Genomic DNA, 21,988 nt, shown 5'->3' on the forward strand with positions numbered 1-21,988 from the left:
ACTACATTCACCAAAAAAATCAATACATCGTCCCCATAATTACACAAGTTAATCCACTTATCCGTACACCTAAAATGTTTTAATGACGTAACATTTTCCGACGATTAATTTAGATTGCAACACGTGTCCCAAATCTACGCCTATAAAACGGCCACCACATCACTCATCAAAACTCGTCAAAATTAAAAATAATTTAATTAATTAATTATAATAATAATAATAATTCTTTCAAAGCTCTCACTCCCTCCATCAATGGCGTCCTCCGACGGCCGCCGTAGCGCCGCCGCCGCCGCTGTCGTCTTCCCAGGCCCGATCATCGTCGGCGCCGGCCCTTCCAGCCTCGCCGTCGCCGCCTGCCTCCGCCGCCACGGCGTTCCGTCGCTAATCCTCGAGCGCGACGACTGTATTGCCTCCCTCTGGCAGCGGCGGAGCTACGAAAACCTACGGCTACACCTACCCAAACAATTCTGCCAGCTCCCTTACCTCGGATTCCCCGAAAACTTCCCAAAATACCCCTCCAAAGCAGACTTTATTACGTACCTGGAAACTTACGCCGCCAATTTCGAAATCGCGCCGCGATTCGGACAGTCCGTTTCCAAGGCCGAATTCGACCCCCGCGACGGTGCATGGACCGTCGAGACTCACGGCGGCGCATCCTACTCCTCTCCGTGGCTCGTCGTCGCCACCGGCGAAAACGCCGAGCCGGCCGTGCCGAAGATTCCCGGAATCGAGAAATTCCGCGGACCGGCGATCCACACGGCCGACTTCCGGTCGGGCCGGCCCTTCCGCGACAAACGTGTCCTCGTCGTCGGATGTGGAAATTCCGGCATGGATGTCTGCGTCGACCTCGCCGGACATTCTGCATTTCCTCACCTCGTCGTCCGAGACTCCGTAATTAATAACATTAATTAATTAATTAAAATTTTAGTAGTATTTTTGTAAATTATTAACTAATTAATTAAGATTATTTAATTTCTGCAGGTGCATATACTCCCGGTGGAGATGTACGGACTCTCGACGTTCGCCGTCGCGAATTTTCTCCTGAAGTGGCTGCCGGTAAAAATGGTGGATAAGTTTCTTCTGAAAATGGCGGATTGGATCATCGGCGACACCGAGAAGGTGGGGATCCGCCGGCCGGCGACCGGGCCGTTTGAGCTGAAGATTCTGACCGGCCGGAGCCCGGTTCTCGACGTCGGCGCGCTCGCCGGAATAACTTCCGGCAAAATCAACGTAATTAACTAATATATCAATAAATAATTAAGTACATATATATAAATAATATTTTAAATTTTAAAAATGAAATAATTAATTAAATTAATAGGTGGTGGGAGGGGTGAAGGAGATAACTGAAAATGGAGCAATTTTCATGGACGGAGAAGAGAAGGAATTCGATGCGATAATTTTCGCCACTGGTTATACGAGCAACGTGCCTGCTTGGCTAAAGGTCTGCTATATTATATTTCGATATATACATATATATATATATATATCTGTATGTATAATTTAATTTAATTAATTAATATAATTGGTGGGGGTGCAGGGGAGTGATTTCTTCAGTGAGGATGGAATGCCTCGGACACCATTTCCGAAGGGGTGGAAGGGGGAGAGGGGGCTGTACACGGTGGGGTTTACCAGGAGGGGCCTCGCCGGAACTTCTGCCGACGCCGTCAACGCCGCCGGGGACATTGCTCGCCACTGGAGCATCAAGTGAATTATCGTCGTCGTCGATCACTTTTCCGGCGAGGGAACTCCGGCGCCGCTCCGCCTGTGTCTGTCTGTCTGTCTGTTTGAAGTATGTGAAGTGACTGAGTAATTTAATTTGCTTGATTTATAAAAGTATTGTTTTTCTATGTTTTAATTTTGTGTGAGATGTAGTTTTATTTGTTATAACGTTTATATTGGAATAACTTAATTTGAATAATTTCAGCACCAAATCACCAGAGAGTTGGAACGGAACATACACGTGAATACGTGCATGCATGCATAAATATATTCATTTGAAATTTATACAGAAAATTGTGGCTAACTTTAACTGTAAAAAAATAATGTTCTTTCATTATTTAGAAAATTTTGAAGTGTTTGGCCGTTAGTTATTGAAAATTGTAAAAAAAAAAAGTATTAAAATATTTATTTTTTAAAAAAAAAAATATATAAAATGTTGAAACTTTTTCATATTTGAATTTTACACTACACCCAGAGCTCAAATTCATGAAGTCACAATTGACAGACGTACGAAAAATAATTTGGGGTGTGTTTGTTTGATTGATTTGTTCTTTATTATTTTTAAATTATTGAAAATTAATTTTACATTCAAAATGTTATATTACTTTTTATTTATATCACATTAAACAAATACTTAAATTTAATTTTATACCATTTTAATGAAAACCCCAAACAAACATACCTTTGAATTCTAGTACATATTTTTTATTCTAAAATACTTCTTGAATGAACAAGGCTTGATTCAAATTTTAGTAAACTCTCAACCTTCAAAATTTAAGATCCATTTTATTTTGATTTCAAATAAAATCCTAACATGATTTAGCTCGATTCCGAGCAAGACTACACTATAAACATCAAATCAAAATATTATATTATCTAAATCAAAACCGTAACATTTGAATTTAAACAAATTTTAGCAAAACTCAGAACTCAACCGCACACGCGGACACGATCAAAAATCATAAGGTTACGACAACATTAACAAGCTCACATTACTTCGAACAACCCGACACAAAAAATAAAAACCAACACTCACAATTTCATGAGCAAGACAAGCATCGAAAACATACCAAATATACACCAGATGCAAAAAGCCAAAGCAATCAAAGTAAGAGACCTAAAAATTACCAAAGAGACAAAAGAAAATAGTTTACAACATCGATACCCAAACTTCCTCCCGAAACATCTTAGGCATTGCAGATTTAAACACAGCCACATATCATATCAATTCATACAGTTAGAGACATTAACTATAACACAACAATAGCTGCGCCGCAACCGATAACTCAAAACATGGGCAAACAGCCATACATATGACCAATTACCGAAAAAAATAAAAAAAGAAAGAAAAAAGACAACAGACAGACAGACAGACAAAATGCACATAAACACAGGCGCAAACGAGCAAACTAACCTGGACGGCAGCTATAGACACGGCGCAGGGGATGTTCCCGGCGTCACCAGAACAGCAGTGTTGCTGCCTGCCGGCTGAAGACTGGCGGCAGTCTCCAGACGCCGCCATGTTTCTGTCCGTTTTCCGGCAGTCTGGTCTGCCTTTTCTTTCTTGGCTTTGTACTCGGAGATGCAGGTTTGCACGAGGGCTTCATCCATATCCGTTAGGGTCTTTTTAACGTTTAACGTTAAGTTAAGGACGGCCTGGTTCCAGTGCGCCTGCGCATTGTGTTCGAGCGTCGGGACTATGATGGGGATGATGATGTCCCGGTTGTGCGCGACGAGGCTCAGAATCTGGTCATTGTTCCAGAAGAACAGAGCCCTCTCGGCTACCTGTAAAAAGGAAAAGTAAGAGGATCGATGTTAAAGCTATTTCATCGAAACAAAACAACGACATATTTCGAGATAATACAAAGTAGACTAAATTACATAATGCTAACGAATGTAGTATTGTTTAAAACTATCGTATACAAACCACTCAATTCAATTCTAGTTTCATCTCTTCAAACATCTTTAGTCGTGCTTCGGCACTATTGTCTCTCAAAATTGCACCGAATAATCTTCGGATATTGCGACAAAACATTCCGAAACTGCACAACGCACACGTGCGCGCATTTGAAGTAAACAGAGGAATAACACATGTAATAACACATTTATTATGATCAGAAATCGACATAATACGTCAACAAACATTTTAAAACATGAAAAAGATACAGCACTTGGCCACATGTACCTACACAACTACTATGATCCCACAATAAGCATAATACGTTAACAAATGTTTTAAGACATGAAAAACGGCAGCACTTCAGCCACATGTAACAACACATTTATTATGATCCCATATTTGACATAATTTGTCAACGAACATTTTAAAACAGGAAAAAGTGACGGCGCTTCTCCACATGTACCTACCCAAATTACTATGATCACGCAATCAACATAATACGTCACCGAATTTATTAAAAGATGAAAGAATGGCAGCACTTCAGCCGCATGTAACAACGCATTTATTATGATCCCATGATCGACATAACACGTCAACGAAATTTTAAAACATGAAAAGCAACGCACCTTGGCCACATGTACCTACACAATTACTATGATCACAAAATCAACATGACACGTCACCGAACGTATTTAAACATGATAAAGCAACAGCACTTCAGCCACATGTAACAACACATTTATTATGATCCCGCAGTCGACATAAAACATCAATGAGCATTTAAAACAATGAAAACATGACGGCGCTTTGCCACATGTACCTACACAATTATTATGATCCCAAAATCGACATAATACGCCACCGAATGTATTAAAACATGAAAAAGCAACGGACTTTCAGCCACATTCATTACGATCCCACAATAGACATAATACGTCACCGAATTACACCAAACAAAGCATCATCACATAATCATTCAATCAAGCCAAGAAAGCAAATAAATGAACTCCTTATATGTCAATCTTCATTAAGTAAAAACGTAGTTTTCCATAATGGACTTACCTGCAGAGAAAAGGCCAAAGCGCATAGAATTCATTAAAGCTTTGTAACAAAGACAGATCTTAAAAGTCACTACGAAGCAATAAGTTCAGTACCTGAAAGTGAAAGCTGCTCATACAATGTCGGAGGCGACAGAACAACGGAATCATGATCCTTTGAAACTCAGCCATATTAATGGCTTCCAAAATCTCCTCCAACTCCCCCAAAAACATCACCTCCTTCTGACTGTTCGTAATCGGCCAATACTTCAACAGCCCTTTAATCACGCTGCTCGCTAGATTCGGATCCTTCTCGATGAACTGTGTTACGCAGTACGAAAGCTGCTGAAAGTAAATTCCCAACGATTTCGGCTTGTGCAGCGGAATCAATGCCCTGGATAGGAATATCTTGTGCTCGTCTTTAAGCGGCAACGCGAATCCCGTAATCACACTCCCGCAAATTTCCAAGAGCTCTGCAATCCCATTGTGCTTCTCGGCCTCGAATACAAATCGATAGAACACATTGCTTACTATCTTCCGGATAAACGGCCGGTGAACCATAAACTTGCCGTAAATCCTATGGAGAATCGCCTTCAGAGAGTCCCGCTCTCGAGGATCCTCCGAATCAAACAAGTCGATGATTCGGAGCAGAAACGACTGATTCACATACTTCTTTGCGACTTTTACTTCCAGAGATGTCGAGGTAACGAGCTTGAGCAGGAAATCGTAGACTAACTGCAAGTGTGGCCAAGCAGGATCGAATGTAGGCTGATCATCATTGTCGTTTTCGCCAAGACTTGAGGCTCTGGATCGACAACTAGGAGGAAAAACACGGAACAAATTGATCGAACACATCTTGCAAGAGGCGAGGATCGCTGGTTCGGAGAATTTCGGCGGATTTTCCGACACGAATTCGAGAAGCTCGAGCAATGTGGCTCGTTTGAGCTCCTTTTCCTGAACATTCTTCACAGGATCGGTGAAATCGAAGACGACACAGCACAGACTCAGTTTACTGATGAAGAGATTCATCTTCTCCGAATTGGAGACATCTTTGAAGGGAACCAACGGCTCGATTCCGGCGATCACGCTGGAAGGGAACACGGCGGCGCGTTTCGCGACGGGACTGGAAGCGTTGGAACTCAAATTAGGGTTTTCGGATAAATCCTGATCCGATTTTGAGGATTTTCTGGGGAGTTTGCCCAAAAATTGCTTCCACATTGTGAGGGTTTCGAGGCTTCCGATTCGACCTCAATCGACGAGAGATTTTGAACGAATTGCCCAAGGATGAGTGTTGGAGGATTTCAAATTGAAGAATAATGCATGGCTGAAGAGAAAAAATTGGGGATCTGTGAAGAAAATTCAAAAAACAAAAAAAAAGCCCCAGAAATTATCACCCCCAAATTGCTAGAACACGAAACCTTCGCGCTGAACCAAAAACGCTTAGAAATCGCAGGAATCGTCAATCTACGCTGCGAATTTCGACTCGACGAAGCGAAAATTCATATCGGAAATCACAATCATCGCCCACATTTTGAGAAATCAGAATCAAAATCACAATCACCGCCACCACCAGCCACAATACATTAAGAACCCTAATTAATCTGAAAATGCACCCAACGCATGAACACCATCCACCATATACATACATTCACGCATACATATATGAGAGAGAGTTAAATCCATGGCTTGAATTGCAGTAACACTGGAATTTCAAAAGGACAAAACAAACCTCGGATTCCTCTCATGAAGAAAAATAAAAATCAATAACCAGAAAAAACACACAGAGGCAGATTTACAAGGAAGAGTTGGATCTTTGGTACAAAAAAGCAATTTTTATATATCCATGTGTGTGTAGTTGTAGAGAGAGAGAGGATAGGAGGGCCCTGTCTCTCTGCGAGAAATAACTATGGGGGGAAAAATGGTGAAAGAAAAGGTGAGCAGAGAGAGAGAGAGGGAGAGAGGAATCAAATTAAATAATTTCAACTGGGCGGTTTTTGTTTGTTTGCTTGTGTTCTGTTTGCAGAGAAAAAAAAAAAAGAAAAAAGAACAAGTCTGGATGAATGTATCGAAATTAAAATAGTGGTTTTAACTCAATATGTAATAACAATATCAATAAAGTAAAAAAGTTAAATAAGTGTTTGTTTGCATTTTTAAGCCTTTTTATATAAATAATTTTAAAAATATATACTACTTACATTCAAAGGTGTGTTTATTTAGTATTTTAATTTGATATTTTTTATTTGAAATATAAAAATTGTATTAATAATATTAAAAATTACTCATCGGTTCCAAATATCCTGCAACATTTCATTTTTGGTATGTGTCAAACATCCTTCAATATTTTCAAAATAAGAAATAATTAATTATATTTAATCTCTACTTCACACTTTATCCCCACATCATCTAAATAAAAAAATAATATATATTTTTCTCTTCGTCACATCACTGTACTATCCACCTAAAAATTCGTATCAAAAGCAAATGTTGCAAATTGTCTGATAAGGAGGGAGTACTATTTTATATTAAATTATTAAATTTTATTAGAAATGAAGTATAAATATATATATGTAGTGAATTTTGTCAATCGAAATTATTTTAGCTATCCATCCAAATCTCACAAAATACTATAACATCAAGTATTAAGGGTGTTTTTTTTAAAAAAAAAAAAAAAAAAAAAAATCCACACATTTTTTTACAAAAATTAATATATTATTCACAACATTTCAATTTCAAGTGTGTGTGGTTTTTGTTTCAAATACAAATCAATCCATATTTAGGTTACATAGTTTTTGCTAAGAACATACTAAGTTATTAATTTTTCTCACAAGTATGATAAAATGTTGTGGCTTTGTTTAGAAAAATAAAAAAAATAAAAATAAAATAAAAAAATTGAATTTTGAAAGTTTAAAAAAAATATAAATTTAATATTTGATTTGATGTGATGTAAAATAAAATATGTATTTGACATGATATTTTTAAAAAATAAATAGTATCAAGAAAGCAAAAATTAATTATTGATACCAAATTTATTTCAATCAAAAAACACAAATTATCTTCTTATGAAAAATACCTATTCTATATTAGTATATAATATTCTCTAAATTGAATTTAAATTAAAATCTTGAAGTCAAATCAAAATCAAACAGACACTTATTTGTTTGGGGTTTGGATTGAGATTTGAATAGTAAAAATTTTGAATATGAATTGCTATATGATATGATATAAATAAGTGTTGGTGTAATATTTTGAATATAAAATTGATTTTTAATATAATATAAAAAATAAGTGTTTGATTTAATATTTTTGAAAAAAAAAAAATTGAATAAATAATAAAGTTTGAGAAAAATCACCTAAACAAACACACCCCTAAGGAAATTTTAAATTTTCTTTTAAGAAGAGTTAGCTTTTATGTGATTTTCTAAATAAAATTTAAGCCTTATATTTGGGGTGGGTTTGATTGAAAGTTTGGCTTTTAAATTTGAGTTTTGAAGAGTAAAAGTTTAAATATGAACAGTTGTACGATGTAAATTTGAATAGTTGTATTATATAATATATTGATATATATTTTTTAAATATAAAATTAATATTTACTATTATAATATATTTCTTTCGTTTCGAATTGTCTTTCTATTTTTGTCCATCATTTTATTATTTACAATTTTTTAAATTTTAATTATATTATTTAGTTATTTTAATTTTAATTTATAATTTATTTTTATTAATATATTTTTTTAATTATTTACTAATTATATTTTATCTAAATGATCATATTATTAATATAGATAATTTATCCGAGACAAAAAGAATAATAAATAAAAAATAAATATTTAATTTGATATATTAAAAAGATTAATAAACATTATCAAACACTCTCTCGATGTTTCACATGAAAAACAGAAATTACATGTTCCGTTCACGTAATGTTTTTAGATTGATTTTTAGTTTATGGTAGGCTGAATTGTGTTAAAAATTTATAATATAATTATTTTAAATTGAATATTTAAATTTTTTTTAATTTTTATAATAAATATTTAATTTAATTTTATATTTATTTTCTAATAAATTTTTTAATAATAAAATAAATATCAAAACTTTACTAAAGAGACACCATATATTTTTTTATAAAAATAAAATATTCAAAATGGACGATAATCACAACCAAACACACAGTTTGATAAAATAAAAATATAGAGAAAATAAAAAAGAAAAAGAAAAAAAAAGACAGACAGCAATCATGTGGATTTGTGCATTTACCAATTAATGACCCTTTTACTAAGTAAAAGATTTTTTTTTCCTTTTCTTTTTTAGCGACGGTGATTAATATGTTGACGTATAAAATTTAGCATATATAATACTCGTAACATTCCAATTATTTCATTTTCTAATGTCCTATTTGATATTTACACGCAATTTTAGATAATTAAAATTTTTGTTATAAAATGACAAATTTGTCTTTTAATTTTGTGTATAGAAAATGATAAAGTAAATAAAGTGAGGGTAAAAGAGTAAATTTTATATATAAAAATAAAAATATGACAATAATTATTGGACATTCCAAATAAAAAAATATGAAGTTAGTTTGTCGACGAATACAAAGATACAAACCACGTACGGATAGACAATACTCTTACAACAAATGACATTCTATCTTTATTCTACATGAATTATTTATATTTTTTATTTTTTTTAATTTTATAGTATTTGTCTTTTTATATTAAAAATATAATTATATATTTTAATTATTTTAAATTTTATAATTTATAATTTATAATTATACTTTACCTAAATTTTCGTATCTCAATATCATGGGCAATTATTTTTTTTGACCGTGATTAATTAGTTGTGATAAATCAGATTTATCTACATTGTATTTTGATTATATAATTTCTTTTCTGATACAAAATGTTATATAATAAAATTTTAAATTAAAAAAAAAAAAAACGTATATATATAATTCACACTCCATCTTAATAAATGGGTGCTAAAATGACAGACGGTGATGGAGATGTATTGACAGCCCAACAAAAAAGACGTAACCCATAGGCCAACTACTGGGCCCATTTCAGCCCAATGTAATTATTAATTGTTCATTTTAACTGTAAAATTACAACATATAACTGTATTTTATTTGTTTTTATATTTTTAAGCAATAATTAAATATTTGATACTTGTTACATATTCAAAGTATTGTCAAACATTATGTTGAATATTTTTTATCACACACAACAATCATAGTAAAAAATTTATCAAAATTCCCCAAAAAATATGTCAAACATACCACTTATATCATAAATTTATTTTACATTAAATTTTACTATGATCAATTTAAAATAAAATATACTTGTAATGTGATAGTAATATATATGTTAAAGTCAATATTTCAAATAAAAAAAAATTAAATTGAAATCTATATAATAGTTAATTTAATATTAAAAAAATCAATGACATTTTTTTGTATAACCCTTTGGAATCACCCGACACAAAATTTGTAACTTTTTAGTAAGTAATTGGAAACTCAGATATTATTTTATTTATGACATCATAAATTATAATATTCACCTAACCTCTCAAAATAAAAAGAATTCTCCTGAAAAAATGTAATATATATAATAAAATAAAATAAAAACCTACAATCTATTATAGAAAAAATTCGATTCATAGTGGAATCTGTAGTCTCTCTCTCTATATATATGTGATTGGAGTTGGGACTTGGGAGTGAATGATAGTGGAATTTTTGAGGCGAATCGAAGGAAATGAAGCAGGACGAAGATGAGCGTGGATGACGCAGTGATTGCGCAAAAATAGGGAAGAAACGAGAAAAATCGAATAAAAAACGAGTGAATCTAATAGAATTTTGTCTCTCTTTGAGAAAGCGTGGAAAACAAAGTGAAGGCCGACGCCATCAATCGATTGGAGGCGGCTTTCATCGGATTCTGCAGCGGATTCGAGCTCCGGCCGCCGGTGCGTGTTTCGTTATTAATTTATCGATTATTTTCTTGGATTTGGAAAGGAGAATTAAAAAAATAATAATAATGTGTTGCAATTTTGTGGATTCTAGATGAGGTTAATTGTTTGTATTCGTGTGTTGATTTTGGATTAGGTTTTTTTTCTCTTTTTTTCCTTCTCGATTTGTAGCTTTGTGTAGTTTCCTCAATTAGAATTGGATTATCGATTGAGGTTGAGGTTGGAAACTGATTGACGTTTTTGAAATTTTGTTCAATCTGGAAATTTTAACGAAATACCGTTGACGATTAATCTGCATCTTGTTAAACCTTTGTTTGCCAAACCAGAAATGATACGATTCTATATTTCTCTGTCTTTTTTGTATTATCATCTCTAAGCTGAACTTGTATTGGTGGATTGAGCTGAAAATTTTTGATGATATCATTTGTCTGTTCAATTTGGAGGCATTATTGTTTTGCTCAATTCAATCAATATTTTGATTTCTTCTCATCCTAATCATTTTGGATACTTTGCCTAATTTGAATAATTTTTATTTGTTTGTCGGATTTTATTTTTTTTCAGTTTCTTATCGAATCATTGCTCGTTTTGAAGAGATTGATTAGTTTTTATACATTGATGTGGTTCCTTTTGGTGTTAATGTACGAACATATGATTATCACAATCTCTATAAGGTTTGGCATTGATCTTTGGTTTGGGTGAAAATTGAAGAGGTTTTATATTTGATGTTGATGAATAAACACATCTTGGTCGAATCTCGATTTTGAAATCCAAATAATTCTTATGTTATGCTGTTGTTAAACACACATGTAGGAAAGCAAATAATGAAAATTTTTACATAGTTTGTTGAAATATTTTAGATATTTTTATGTATGGTTTAGATTAAATTTCTATTATCTAATTTATGTTGTTATTGTCTGGCTATGTCTATTAGATTAAGTTGTTACTATTTTATTCTGCCTATCACAACTATTTATATGTCTTTGATTTCATTATTAATAATTTTACAATTTTAAAAGTTCTGCAAAAATGTAATATGGTATCGATCTTTGGATTGCTTTCTTGATTGATAAAGATGAATCGGCCGTGATCTCCTTGCTTTTGTCTCGTGGTTTCATATTTGGGCAGGATAAGTAGAGTTGCATCTGATGCACAAAGATTCAATCGAAAGCCAATTAATATCGAAAGGGTTTGAGAATTAGACTTGGGTCGTATGCGTGGAATTTCCTTTGCAGCCTCGGGTGGCTTTTTCCATGCTGGGACTGCATTGTAAAAGCCAATCGAACAAAGTCCCTTTGCCAATGGATCGAGCAACGAGCAGCCATTCCCACAGTGATAACGACCACATAATCGATATTTCTAGCAGCAGTGATGTTAATACGACTACGTCATCCCACCAAAGGTCATCCGGTGGCTCAGAGCAGCAGCACGTCGACAATCAACCGTCTACTAGTTCGCGAGGGCCCGGATATCAGCCGACACTCTCGGTTCGAAGAGGGAATAGCCGAGGCCGTCAGCGTCAACGGAGTCCGTTAAATTCACTTCTGTGGATTTCTGTGGAGTTAGTTTTAACAGTTGGGCAAATTATCGCTGCGATTTTGGTTTTGAGCCTGTCCAAGAACGAAAAGCCGCGCGCGCCTTTGAAAGTTTGGATTGTGGGTTATGCGACCGGTTGCTTTGCAATCCTTCCTCTTCTTTATTGGCGCTTTACGTATCGAAATGCGGGCCCCGAGCAAGATCCACCATCTCAGATGCGCCGGGACTCTTCTCTTGAAGGTAATAATAATGTTGGCACCGGAAATAGAAGAGTTGCGGAAGGCGTAGATAGCCAGACGACGGGTAATCCAACAGGAAGTGTTCAAAGTAATAATGGATCACCGAACTTAAGGTACTCGCCTCTCTTATGTTTTCATATCATCAGAACGACTGATATCTAACACATACACACATATATATATATATATATACACACATATATATAGGTCTGGTTATGGCGTTGAATCCCCAGTCAGCACATTGTAATGATATATATAACACAATTTGTGTTGTATATATGATTAGCATGTGTTCTCAGAATTATGCTATATTAATTCAACATACTAACAACAGCCATATATATATATATATATGCATATATTTTTTGTCGATTGTTCATGTTAAGCCTATTGTTACCTATGGTGTTTGAACTAGTTTCTGCAAGTGTAGGTTTCGATTTCACGTACATTCTTGTACGATCTCATGCACCATCAAACGCATATTAATGTGTATTTCTGTCCATATATGCCGATGCTTTTTCATTTTCGGTGTAAAACCGAAGCATGGTTATGCATTTGTTCATCACAGTCTGAAAATTCGTCGTCATTTGAGCATGTTATTTACACTTCAATGTGTAATCTTGGCAGGCTTAAGTTGTTCGTGCAATATTTTAAGATGGCGTTAGATTGCTTCTTCGCGGTATGGTTTGTCGTCGGAAATGTGTGGATTTTCGGAGGGCAGTCATCCGTAGCCGAGGCCCCCAATGTATACAGGTACTGTTACAATACCCTCTCATATATCTGTCAATGGCTGTATCTACATCACTTCTCATAATTCCGTACACTTGCACTTGATTCGATCCGTGTTTACAGGCTGTGCATCGTGTTTCTAGCATTTAGTTGTATCGGATACGCAATGCCGTTCATTCTCTGCACTACAATCTGCTGCTGTCTCCCGTGCATCATAACCGTTCTAGGCATCCGAGAAGATTTCCCTCAAACCAGAGGCGCTACACAAGACTCCATCAACGAGCTCCCGACCTATAAGTTCAAAACAAAGAAATCCAAAGGGAGCGCAAACGCAAAGGAGAATTCCGAAGGTGGGGTAGTGGCGGCAGGAACCGAGCACGAGCGTGTAATATCAGGCGAGGATGCGGTAAACCTATTTCTTCTATCCAAAACCTTAGATCACTCATCGTTATCGATATTTGTTTCGAGCTCTTTTTTCCGAAATCCGGCAAGTTTCTTCTTCTACACAGGTGTGCTGTATTTGCTTAGCAAAGTACGCGAACAATGATGAGCTCCGGGAGATACCCTGCAGCCATTTGTTCCACAAAGAATGCGTCGATAAATGGCTCAAGATCAACGCGACATGTCCACTCTGCAAAGCTGAAGTCGGGAAAACAGAACAACAGAGTCCGGTAACTGGAATGACTGCCGGTGGTGTGTAACACAGGAGGTAAGTATATCTATCTGTATCTATCCTATCTTCTGCCATTACTGAATTCGTAGTTCCTAAAAGTTGCGTCGAAGTTTTGTTTTCGGAGTCTAGTTTTCTGCGGTCAGCTTTGCATATCCGTTCGGTGTAATTAATTTGTTATACGAAGAATAAAGAGTGAAAATTCCAGGATCGAGACAACGCTGGCGATATGATATTGTACTAGTAGAGAAGATATATGAGAATAAAAATGAATGAGAGACATGCTTTGCATGACTTTTTTTTTTTTTATAACGTTGGAAACTGCAGCGGCTGCTAGCTTACTTTTGAATCGATGCAATCATGCCTGCTTTATTGGATCATATAGCTAAGTATATATAATTTAGGAGCTTCTTAGTTGTTTGTCGTGGATTCAAAGTCTTCGCATTACCTTAGCCTACGGAATCTAGGGTGCATTTGTTATAAAGAAATAGGGATAGAAATATAAAAATATTTGAATTTTTCTTTGTTTGTTTGAGTGGAAGAAATTAAAATTAAAGAATAAATGACAAAAGAGATTGAGAAAATTGATTTTTTTTTTTGTTTTTTTCGAGTCAGAGAAATCAAAATTAAGGAATGAATGATAAAAAGATGGAAAATATTGAAAATTTAGAAATATATCGTTTAGACAATAGATTTTTGAAAGTGTTGGAGTTTTGAAAAACTTAGAATAGTAAAAAAATTGAATAAAAATAAATTTGATATGATGTTTTTAAAAGTAAATAGTACCAAAACTCCAAAATACATTGGCTAAATAAAGCATTTTTTTTTTTACAAAATACTTATTTTTAAATTACTCTATATTACCATTAAAATTAATCTAATTGAGTATTTAAAAATTAAAGTAAATGAAAAGAGAATGTAATAAAATTATTGATATATGCAGTAAATAACTATCAAATAAGTAAATATTGATTTGTTAATTTTATCAAAATTAAAATAAGGTAAATTTAGCTAGCTGGACTAAAAAGAAAAGTGAGAATAAATATGACTAGATTGGTAAAATATTATTTAAATTAACCAAAAAAAAAAAACATACAATTTTTCACTTCACACTAAAATTTCTCTTATCAGACCTATCACCTTCTCATGATCGATTCATCACATCTTTCCTCACTCCACAGGAATAGAATCAAATTTTCACAATTGATTCACACATATTGTTATATTTTTCATCTGAATTTTTTATTTTATCGAAATCTCTCTACTATTTTGATTTCATTTTCTGTAGCAAACACATTCTCATGGGATTCTAAAACTAATAATTTGTGTTTCAAGACGAAACGAGCATTTAAGTTTGCAAAGAAGTACACATATTGTTGTTCATAGTAGCATAAAAGCTGATTAGCTAGTAAAAAGGCGAAATCAACAAACCTTATTTTAAACCTCCTACTGCCGCCTCTTTCTTTGCTTCTTTCGACGATTCTGGCACATCGCCTATGTCCAGTGTGTCGGGAAGTATATCCAATGAATCCTCCGCGACATTCTGTCGAGTGCAACTTCCCAATTTGTATGACAAATATACACTTAGCATATGTAATAATAAAGGGGAAAGCTACTAGTTACCTCAAGTTGATTTAGCATGTCGACTGCAGCATCGAGATTGCAGTTACTGGCGAAATAGACACCGTGGAGAGACTCGTTGGATATTCCGGGAAAGTTCATCCGGAGATAAGATATGTCCGCGTCTTCATTCAAGTTGGAAGGCGGAGATGTCCACGTGAATCCCCGATGATCCTCCTTTTGTTTCATTAAGTTGTAGGTCTGAGTAGCAATGGCCCTCCGCTCGTGTGTGAGTCGAACAACTTCCTTCCCCCGACTGTTCGAATCTTTAGCCGGATTGTCTGCCTCGGCAGCGGCGGCAACTCTTTTGAAGAGCGGTATGTAGGATGCTGCATAGGGGTTTAAAGAGGATGTACCTGTCTTCATTGCTGCAACACCAAATGTAAGATTATGCATTTAGTTTTACTATTTTAATTTTATTTTTATTTTTAAAAAAATATATATATATTAAATTTATTATATTATATTAAAATTTAATTTTATACTTAAAATATCATATTAATATATATTTATATCATATCGAATAACTATTTTAATTTTAAATTTTACTATTTAAAAGTTAAAACTAAAACCAAAGTCTTACCCGAATAAACACACTTCACAAATTAGTTTTTATTTGGAGATTTTGGAATGATTTTACTATTTGAATATTTTTTTTTAAAAAAAATATCAAATTAATATATATTTATATCACATCAAATAACTATTTTAATTTAAAATTTTACTATTCAAAATTAAAATCAAAAAATCAAAATCTTACAAATAAATACACAATTAATGATCAAAATCTCACAAAGTAAACACACAATTAGTTAATTAGTTGTATTAAATTCTATATTGACTTGACAACAATTTATTGACACAACTACTGTCTAGGGTGCTACATCAACAAAACTAGTTTTGTTTTACATATTAAATAAAATATTTATTTTTTATATTATATTAGCAATTAATTTGATATTAGAAATGGCCTGAGTCGGGTTCGATTCCTATACAGTCTATATCTCCCCTTTATATTTTGTGGTATGGGTTCCACAACCTATCTTTTAATCAATAGCTTCGGCTAGTCCAGCAAAATACATATTATTTGTACCGAATGAGTACAATATATATACATTAACAAAGTCACACACAAAGTATTGTTTCTTATAATACTTTTATAACTTTTTATACCTCAAAAACGTAAATACTTAAAATCATAAATGCTATACAAGCACATTCAAATAATAAACTAAGTGATGTATGTGTGTTTAAACTTAATTTCGAGAGAAAATGGTAAAAACAAAATATATGAACTGTTCAAAATGCTCAACCTATTAAGTCGGTTACTCTGTTAGTGAGAAGAATGTGAAGAACTGAACATAGAAGTTTTTTACTTCCTTCTTCAAATTGAATCGCAAAAACATCAAATAATGCATCTTCTCATCAACCTAGAACTTAAACTAAAACTAATCACACTATTTTTTCCAGCTTTGTATCGTAGGTTAACAATTAAAATTTCCGAATAAAAACAGCCAAACAAATGAATTCATCCTTTCACCACATAATCACGATTCACGAAGGTAGGAGCACCGATATTGCAATAAAAACATCGAATTAATGAAATCATCCAAAAAATTGCTCACGATACTAAAAACGCGCACACTGATTCTCGAAATTAATCCAAAAAAAGAGCAGAATTAAAGCGAGGAAAGTAAAGTGAGTAACCGGATCGTACCGCGATCACATACGCGATAAGCAGCAGGTGGAAGGAGCTCTCTGGCGTGTGCGAATTCGTGATCGGCAGCCGGCGGGGAAAAGGATCGGAGAGAATCGAACGTCTGCAATCGATCGCTTTTGGAAGGATCGGGAAATGGAAGTGTAGGACGGTTTTCGTGACTTATATAATTATTTTGGGTCATCTAATTCTGTCGTTTTGTTACGAGAATTGTGGCTTTTGTGGCAGGACGAAGAACGGCAGATTTAAAAATAAATGTACTATATTGCAATTTATATATTTTGCAATAAAGTATTGGAGTATAAAAATTTTATTAAAAATTTGATAAATAAATAACTAGATGAGTATATTTAGAAAGAGTAAAGTAATTTTATTTGTTATATTAGAATTTGTAAAATTATGAATAAATAAAATTATATATTATAAATAAATTTTGTGAATAAGTTACCTAACATTTGACATTTTTATGATGGATGAAAGGAGTATAATTTTATGTTTTTTAAAAAAATATTTTTTAGTTTCTTTATTATTGTAATTTGTCCATAAAGAAATAAATATAAGACAAACACACCCTTAAGTAAATTCGACTTAATATGTTATTTAAAGTATTTAAGACATAAATTTGATGACCTAACGATAACAGTGACTTATAATATTTATTTTTTAGATGAATTAATGATAAATAATTTTTATAAAATAGAGAGTTTAATACAAATAAAAATATTTATTTATTAATAAGAGATATAAATAAAAAAAATTGTGAATGGACTCAAATGAAAAATATATCAAGTAGTTATGAGAGGAGATTATTTTGTTAATAAAAAATATGATAAAATAAAAAAAAAGGAGACTGAAAAATATTTTGAAAAATATCTTTTGATTCAAAGCACATACAGCAAAACTGCTTGTAAATGATGCATTCAAATAAAATCCCCAAACAAGCATCAAAATTCCAAGAAGTAAAATGAGATAATAGATACATAAAAGAAACAAGTAGCAGTGATTTAATAAGTAGCCCGGAACCGAAGTTTTCGACGCCCAAAAAACATGCTCAACAACAGTCACATTTTGTCGAAACTTTCTCATACATATAAGAGTATGCAGTAGTAAAAAGTTGATCGGCTTACCGGATCGGCTGCTGGTTGTAATGAGTCTTCTCTTTCTTCTTAGCAGCAGCCGCGAGCTTAGCGCGTCGGGCAGCAGCCTCCTGTGCAGCGGCTTTGGCTGCGGCGTCCATTTCTTTATTGGATTTCTTTTTCTTGGCAGCGGCCACTTTCTTGAGCTTTTCTTTAACATCGACTGTTGGATTGTTTTCCTCTACCTGTACAGTTTGTTCTTGTCCATTGGGGGCGCTGCTCGACTGCTCTTGAGGCTCCTTTGCCTTCTCCTTTTCCTTATCCTTCTTTTTCTTCTTCTTCGAATTTTTGGATTCAGTTGGGGTGTTTTCTTTTTTACCTGTCTCTCCGTTTGGTTGTCCCTCTTTCTTGTCATTGGCAGTACCTACAATAGAAATGGATGTTGTTGTTTCGATGGCATATTAATTTGGCAGTGGTAAAGTTTGATATTAATTTAGCAATCAATTTTTTTAAAAAAGAAACTCGGTTACCGGATGGGCCATCCTCAGTTTTTTCGGTTGGTTGGTTGGCTCCATAATCGGCTAAGATGGCATGGAACTCAGCAAGATCCTTTTTTCGTCTCTCACTCTTGGAAAGTGGTTTTTCCGGCTCTTTGGGAGCTGGGGAAGGTTCTGCCGGCTTTTTCACAGTTGGTTCGGGCAGTGGTTCTTGGACTTCAGGTTCTTGATCATGTTCCTCTTCTACGTCATCATCGCCTTCATCAAGAAGGAGATCGTCTTCACTTTCACTTTCCTGCAATTGGAATGGAGTAACAATCATAATGTATGGCAAACTAAATTCTCAAGTTGATCGAAATATCAAACTCCGGATTAGGTTATAGTTATGTTAACAGAGACCCTTCCTTGAGAAAATAATTCTGGGCAGAGACATTTTTTAGCCTTTTAATTATTTAGAAGACTAAGAGAGAATTTCACAGAGAGAAGATATATAATGGCTGTTGTAGACGGTACTACCATCGAACTATGATCGCAGTTAGTCAGCTTTGATTTCTTATTTGTCAGAACATATGTTGTAACAATATCATTCGTGATATGGAAGAGGATGAATTTTTTAACGCGTGGACAAAAAACACAGAAAAACAAACATATAAGCGCGCAATGATACACAGACGAGAAGATGTCAACCAACTAAGGCTGCCAGATACAATGAAGGGTAACATTTATATGTATGTGTGTGTGTGTGTGTGGTAGAAAAGAGAGAGTACATGCTTATAAAGATTTCATTTCTAAGATCATAAAGAATGTTGAGCTTCTCATAGATATTAATATTATTTACCTATGTCTCATTTACTGTGAGGTACTATCTAATATTTACTACTGTCTCAAAAGTAGTAAATATTATCAAATAAACAATCAAGTTAAGGGCAATCCTGTCGAACATGGTACAGCACCATTTACCATAATAGATGGAATGCATAAATTAACAAGAAACCCTTGTTGCTAGTGTGCTTGGCAATTTGTTATCTTATCTAAAGATCAATATGCCAATTAAAATTATGATACTCATATTGGTTCGAGGAGATTGCACTTATGAAGGTACAAATTTTAACATCATTAGTGCCTGAGTTATTGCTTACTCCAGCTGCCAGCTAATTAAAATAAAAATGTCTTTACTGCAAATAATGGTAAGTGTAATGCTAAAAATTACCATTCAGCAAGGTAACCTTATCAATAAGAGGAACATTCTTCTTAGTTCATAGTACGAAAAACCATATATAGATAAAACATCATCATAATTGCATGTCATATTAAGAGGAAACGGAGAATCCCAGATTGGTTATATAATGGAAGAGAAAACATTTTGTTTAGAATAAAGATCTTTGGGATCTCTCTAATATCATAATCTTATTCATTTCCTTTATTTTCTATCATAGATGCAGAAATAAATTTGTGATTCTTCCTTCCATATACTCTTGAGAATAATTAAAGTTCAGACAGTTAAAAAGGAAAGGATGAAAGAATGTCATGCACTCAAAATCCTTAAAAGATAATATCAAGACATGGATAGATAAATAATATATATGAGTATTTTCTGTCCCGCTAATCCTTTACAAGAAAATATACAATAATTTATGAACAAAAACAAGGAGGGACAATATGTTTGTATGGTTGAAGCAAAGCCTACCAAATAATTAATTCCTAATGCAACATCAACTAAACAGAGAAAAACACATATCACATTGTTTAACTATATGTTAAGGTTTTCAGAAAAGGAAGAGCAAAATAATCAATTACTCAAGAACTAGAAAAGAAATAACAACAATCAACAATTGCCAAACTGAGGAAAATCATAGATTCAAACACATTACTACATCAAGAAGAAAACAGCCGTATAGCATGATAATTCGAACAATTAAATCACCGATGACATTATTCAGCATCAAATTAAGGTATTTGATTCACTAAACCAATCAAGCAAATCAGGAAGAAACACAAACTAGCAATATACAATTAGAAACAATGAAATCAAGATGCTCAACATCTAACACGTTTCCAAGAATAATCAAACAATATACACTGCTAATTTACCTCCACAGGATCTTGATCATGCTTATCACTCTCTCCGCCTTTGTTCAAACCCCATATAGCCTGCGGAGGAGCAGTGGTGGCATAGTAATCATCATCATCCTCATCATCCACATCCGCCCACGACTTCACAGTCAAAGGTGTAGGAGCCCAAAAAACCTTTTTCTCCTCCTCGGCTTCCTTAGATTTCCCAGAACCAGCTTTGGATGTGCTCTTCCCGCTTTTCGAAGAACCCTTATCTTTGTCGGATTTCTTTTTCTTCCTTAAAGTATCCAGAGCCGCAAAAACATTGCTATTAGTAACAGTAAACGATCCTTCATCTCTCCTATTCCCACCACCAACCATCTTCCACTAAGAAAATGGAAAAAATCCTAATCTAATATCGGAAAACGGAACTCAACCAAATCAACAACACCAACACACCAATTTCAAATTACTCCTGAAATTCAATTCTCAAAAACTACTATATTCGTGTAATAAAGGAACCGATCAACAACACGTATTCCCCACACAAATTTTAAAATTAATCAAGGAACAATAAAATTCCTTCGGACTTCTTAACTAAACAGAAATAACACTAACAAAAGCTTAAATCTGATATATCTCGAATCCCCTGGCCGATCACGTCCCCCTTGAAAATCAATTTCCAGAATGAGAAGTCGAAAAATTAAATTTAACACAAAAAACTAGAAACCACCGCGAAAATTGGACGCGATTCGAGAGACGACGAGTTATATGCGGATATGGTTAAGCGCATTGCATAAGAGAATCAAGATACGTGTGTACGCAGGGAACGAGAGGGTTTGAGAAACGAAACTGGCGGAGGCAGAGAAGTGCTGTGGTGCAGATAATGTGGGAGACGAAGCCAGGGTTTATATACCTGTGCTTCCTTCACAATTGCTGGTCCCTTTATTTTAGTTATTTTCGTTTTCCACCCCAAAATTCGTACCAACTGTAATTCTTTACGGATTCAAGTTTATCGTGGGCCGGAACCCTCAGGTCCGTTTTAACCCAAAAAATAGCGCACTACAGTCAACCCAGACCTGAATAGGCCCAATTGTTATTATAGTATTTTTTTTTAAAAAAAAAAAGAAATATACAATATATGAAAAAATATATATATTTATACTCATTCTTTAAATTTTATATAGAAAAAAATAAATACTATATTTGTAAATATGTAGATAATATAAAAA

The 21,988-nt window shown here is 34.0% G+C and overlaps 5 protein-coding genes across 5 annotated transcripts; 2 read left to right on the forward strand and 3 right to left on the reverse strand.

Annotated features, from left to right (window-relative positions):
* Positions 1-252: 252 nt before the first annotated feature.
* On the forward strand, positions 253-1,711 carry LOC127250420 (probable indole-3-pyruvate monooxygenase YUCCA4). Its single transcript, XM_051273702.1, has 4 exons — positions 253-891; positions 982-1,230; positions 1,322-1,444; positions 1,541-1,711. Exons 1-4 carry the CDS (start codon positions 253-255, stop codon positions 1,709-1,711), a joined length of 1,182 nt encoding a protein of 393 aa, XP_051129659.1.
* A 1,069-nt stretch (positions 1,712-2,780) lies between these two features.
* Positions 2,781-6,603, reverse strand: LOC127250331 (serine/threonine protein phosphatase 2A 57 kDa regulatory subunit B' kappa isoform-like). The gene is made up of 2 exons (XM_051273551.1): positions 4,777-6,603; positions 2,781-3,507 (listed from the first exon to the last, which is right to left on the reverse strand). Exons 1-2 carry the CDS (start codon positions 5,875-5,877, stop codon positions 3,148-3,150), a joined length of 1,461 nt encoding a protein of 486 aa, XP_051129508.1. The 5' UTR covers positions 5,878-6,603; the 3' UTR covers positions 2,781-3,147.
* Positions 6,604-10,299: 3,696 nt separating this feature from the next.
* On the forward strand, positions 10,300-14,074 carry LOC127250332 (E3 ubiquitin-protein ligase At1g63170-like). Its single transcript, XM_051273552.1, has 5 exons — positions 10,300-10,620; positions 11,749-12,508; positions 13,023-13,148; positions 13,248-13,530; positions 13,634-14,074. Exons 2-5 carry the CDS (start codon positions 11,874-11,876, stop codon positions 13,823-13,825), a joined length of 1,236 nt encoding a protein of 411 aa, XP_051129509.1. The 5' UTR covers positions 10,300-10,620; positions 11,749-11,873; the 3' UTR covers positions 13,826-14,074.
* Positions 14,075-15,009: 935 nt separating this feature from the next.
* LOC127250145 (polyadenylate-binding protein-interacting protein 6-like) lies at positions 15,010-17,330 on the reverse strand. The gene is made up of 3 exons (XM_051273309.1): positions 17,132-17,330; positions 15,418-15,782; positions 15,010-15,337 (listed from the first exon to the last, which is right to left on the reverse strand). The coding sequence occupies exons 1-3, from the start codon at positions 17,313-17,315 to the stop codon at positions 15,227-15,229; spliced, it is 660 nt and encodes a 219-aa protein (XP_051129266.1). The 5' UTR covers positions 17,316-17,330; the 3' UTR covers positions 15,010-15,226.
* Positions 17,331-18,134: 804 nt separating this feature from the next.
* Positions 18,135-21,655, reverse strand: LOC127250653 (uncharacterized). The gene is made up of 3 exons (XM_051274034.1): positions 20,796-21,655; positions 18,738-18,999; positions 18,135-18,631 (listed from the first exon to the last, which is right to left on the reverse strand). The coding sequence occupies exons 1-3, from the start codon at positions 21,135-21,137 to the stop codon at positions 18,255-18,257; spliced, it is 981 nt and encodes a 326-aa protein (XP_051129991.1). The 5' UTR covers positions 21,138-21,655; the 3' UTR covers positions 18,135-18,254.
* Between the last annotated feature and the right edge of the window lie 333 nt (positions 21,656-21,988).

This window comes from Andrographis paniculata, unplaced genomic scaffold (genome assembly GCF_009805555.1).
Source record: "Andrographis paniculata isolate CXL003 unplaced genomic scaffold, ASM980555v1 Contig37END, whole genome shotgun sequence".
NCBI lineage: Eukaryota > Viridiplantae > Streptophyta > Magnoliopsida > Lamiales > Acanthaceae > Andrographis > Andrographis paniculata.

What these genes read in the sequence shown, in the direction of transcription:
- LOC127250420 (XM_051273702.1), top strand. Translation starts at nt 253, where the DNA reads ATGGCGTCCTCCGACGGCCGCCGTAGCGCCGCCGCCGCCGCTGTCGTC. An exon ending in ACCTCGTCGTCCGAGACTCC is followed by an intron (nt 892 to 981) that starts GTAATTAATAAC and finishes TAATTTCTGCAG; the next exon opens with GTGCATATACTCCCGGTGGA. An exon ending in ACGTGCCTGCTTGGCTAAAG is followed by an intron (nt 1,445 to 1,540) that starts GTCTGCTATATT and finishes GTGGGGGTGCAG; the next exon opens with GGGAGTGATTTCTTCAGTGA.
- LOC127250331 (XM_051273551.1), bottom strand. Translation starts at nt 5,877, where the DNA reads ATGTGGAAGCAATTTTTGGGCAAACTCCCCAGAAAATCCTCAAAATCG. An exon ending in TGAGCAGCTTTCACTTTCAG is followed by an intron (nt 3,508 to 4,776) that starts GTACTGAACTTA and finishes TCCTTTTTACAG; the next exon opens with GTAGCCGAGAGGGCTCTGTT.
- LOC127250332 (XM_051273552.1), top strand. Translation starts at nt 11,874, where the DNA reads ATGCTGGGACTGCATTGTAAAAGCCAATCGAACAAAGTCCCTTTGCCA. An exon ending in GAGGCCCCCAATGTATACAG is followed by an intron (nt 13,149 to 13,247) that starts GTACTGTTACAA and finishes CCGTGTTTACAG; the next exon opens with GCTGTGCATCGTGTTTCTAG. An exon ending in TAATATCAGGCGAGGATGCG is followed by an intron (nt 13,531 to 13,633) that starts GTAAACCTATTT and finishes TCTTCTACACAG; the next exon opens with GTGTGCTGTATTTGCTTAGC.
- LOC127250145 (XM_051273309.1), bottom strand. Translation starts at nt 17,315, where the DNA reads ATGACCCAAAATAATTATATAAGTCACGAAAACCGTCCTACACTTCCA. An exon ending in TTATCGCGTATGTGATCGCG is followed by an intron (nt 15,783 to 17,131) that starts GTACGATCCGGT and finishes TTGGTGTTGCAG; the next exon opens with CAATGAAGACAGGTACATCC. An exon ending in ACATGCTAAATCAACTTGAG is followed by an intron (nt 15,338 to 15,417) that starts GTAACTAGTAGC and finishes TGCACTCGACAG; the next exon opens with AATGTCGCGGAGGATTCATT.
- LOC127250653 (XM_051274034.1), bottom strand. Translation starts at nt 21,137, where the DNA reads ATGGTTGGTGGTGGGAATAGGAGAGATGAAGGATCGTTTACTGTTACT. An exon ending in ATGATCAAGATCCTGTGGAG is followed by an intron (nt 19,000 to 20,795) that starts GTAAATTAGCAG and finishes TTCCAATTGCAG; the next exon opens with GAAAGTGAAAGTGAAGACGA. An exon ending in AACTGAGGATGGCCCATCCG is followed by an intron (nt 18,632 to 18,737) that starts GTAACCGAGTTT and finishes TTTCTATTGTAG; the next exon opens with GTACTGCCAATGACAAGAAA.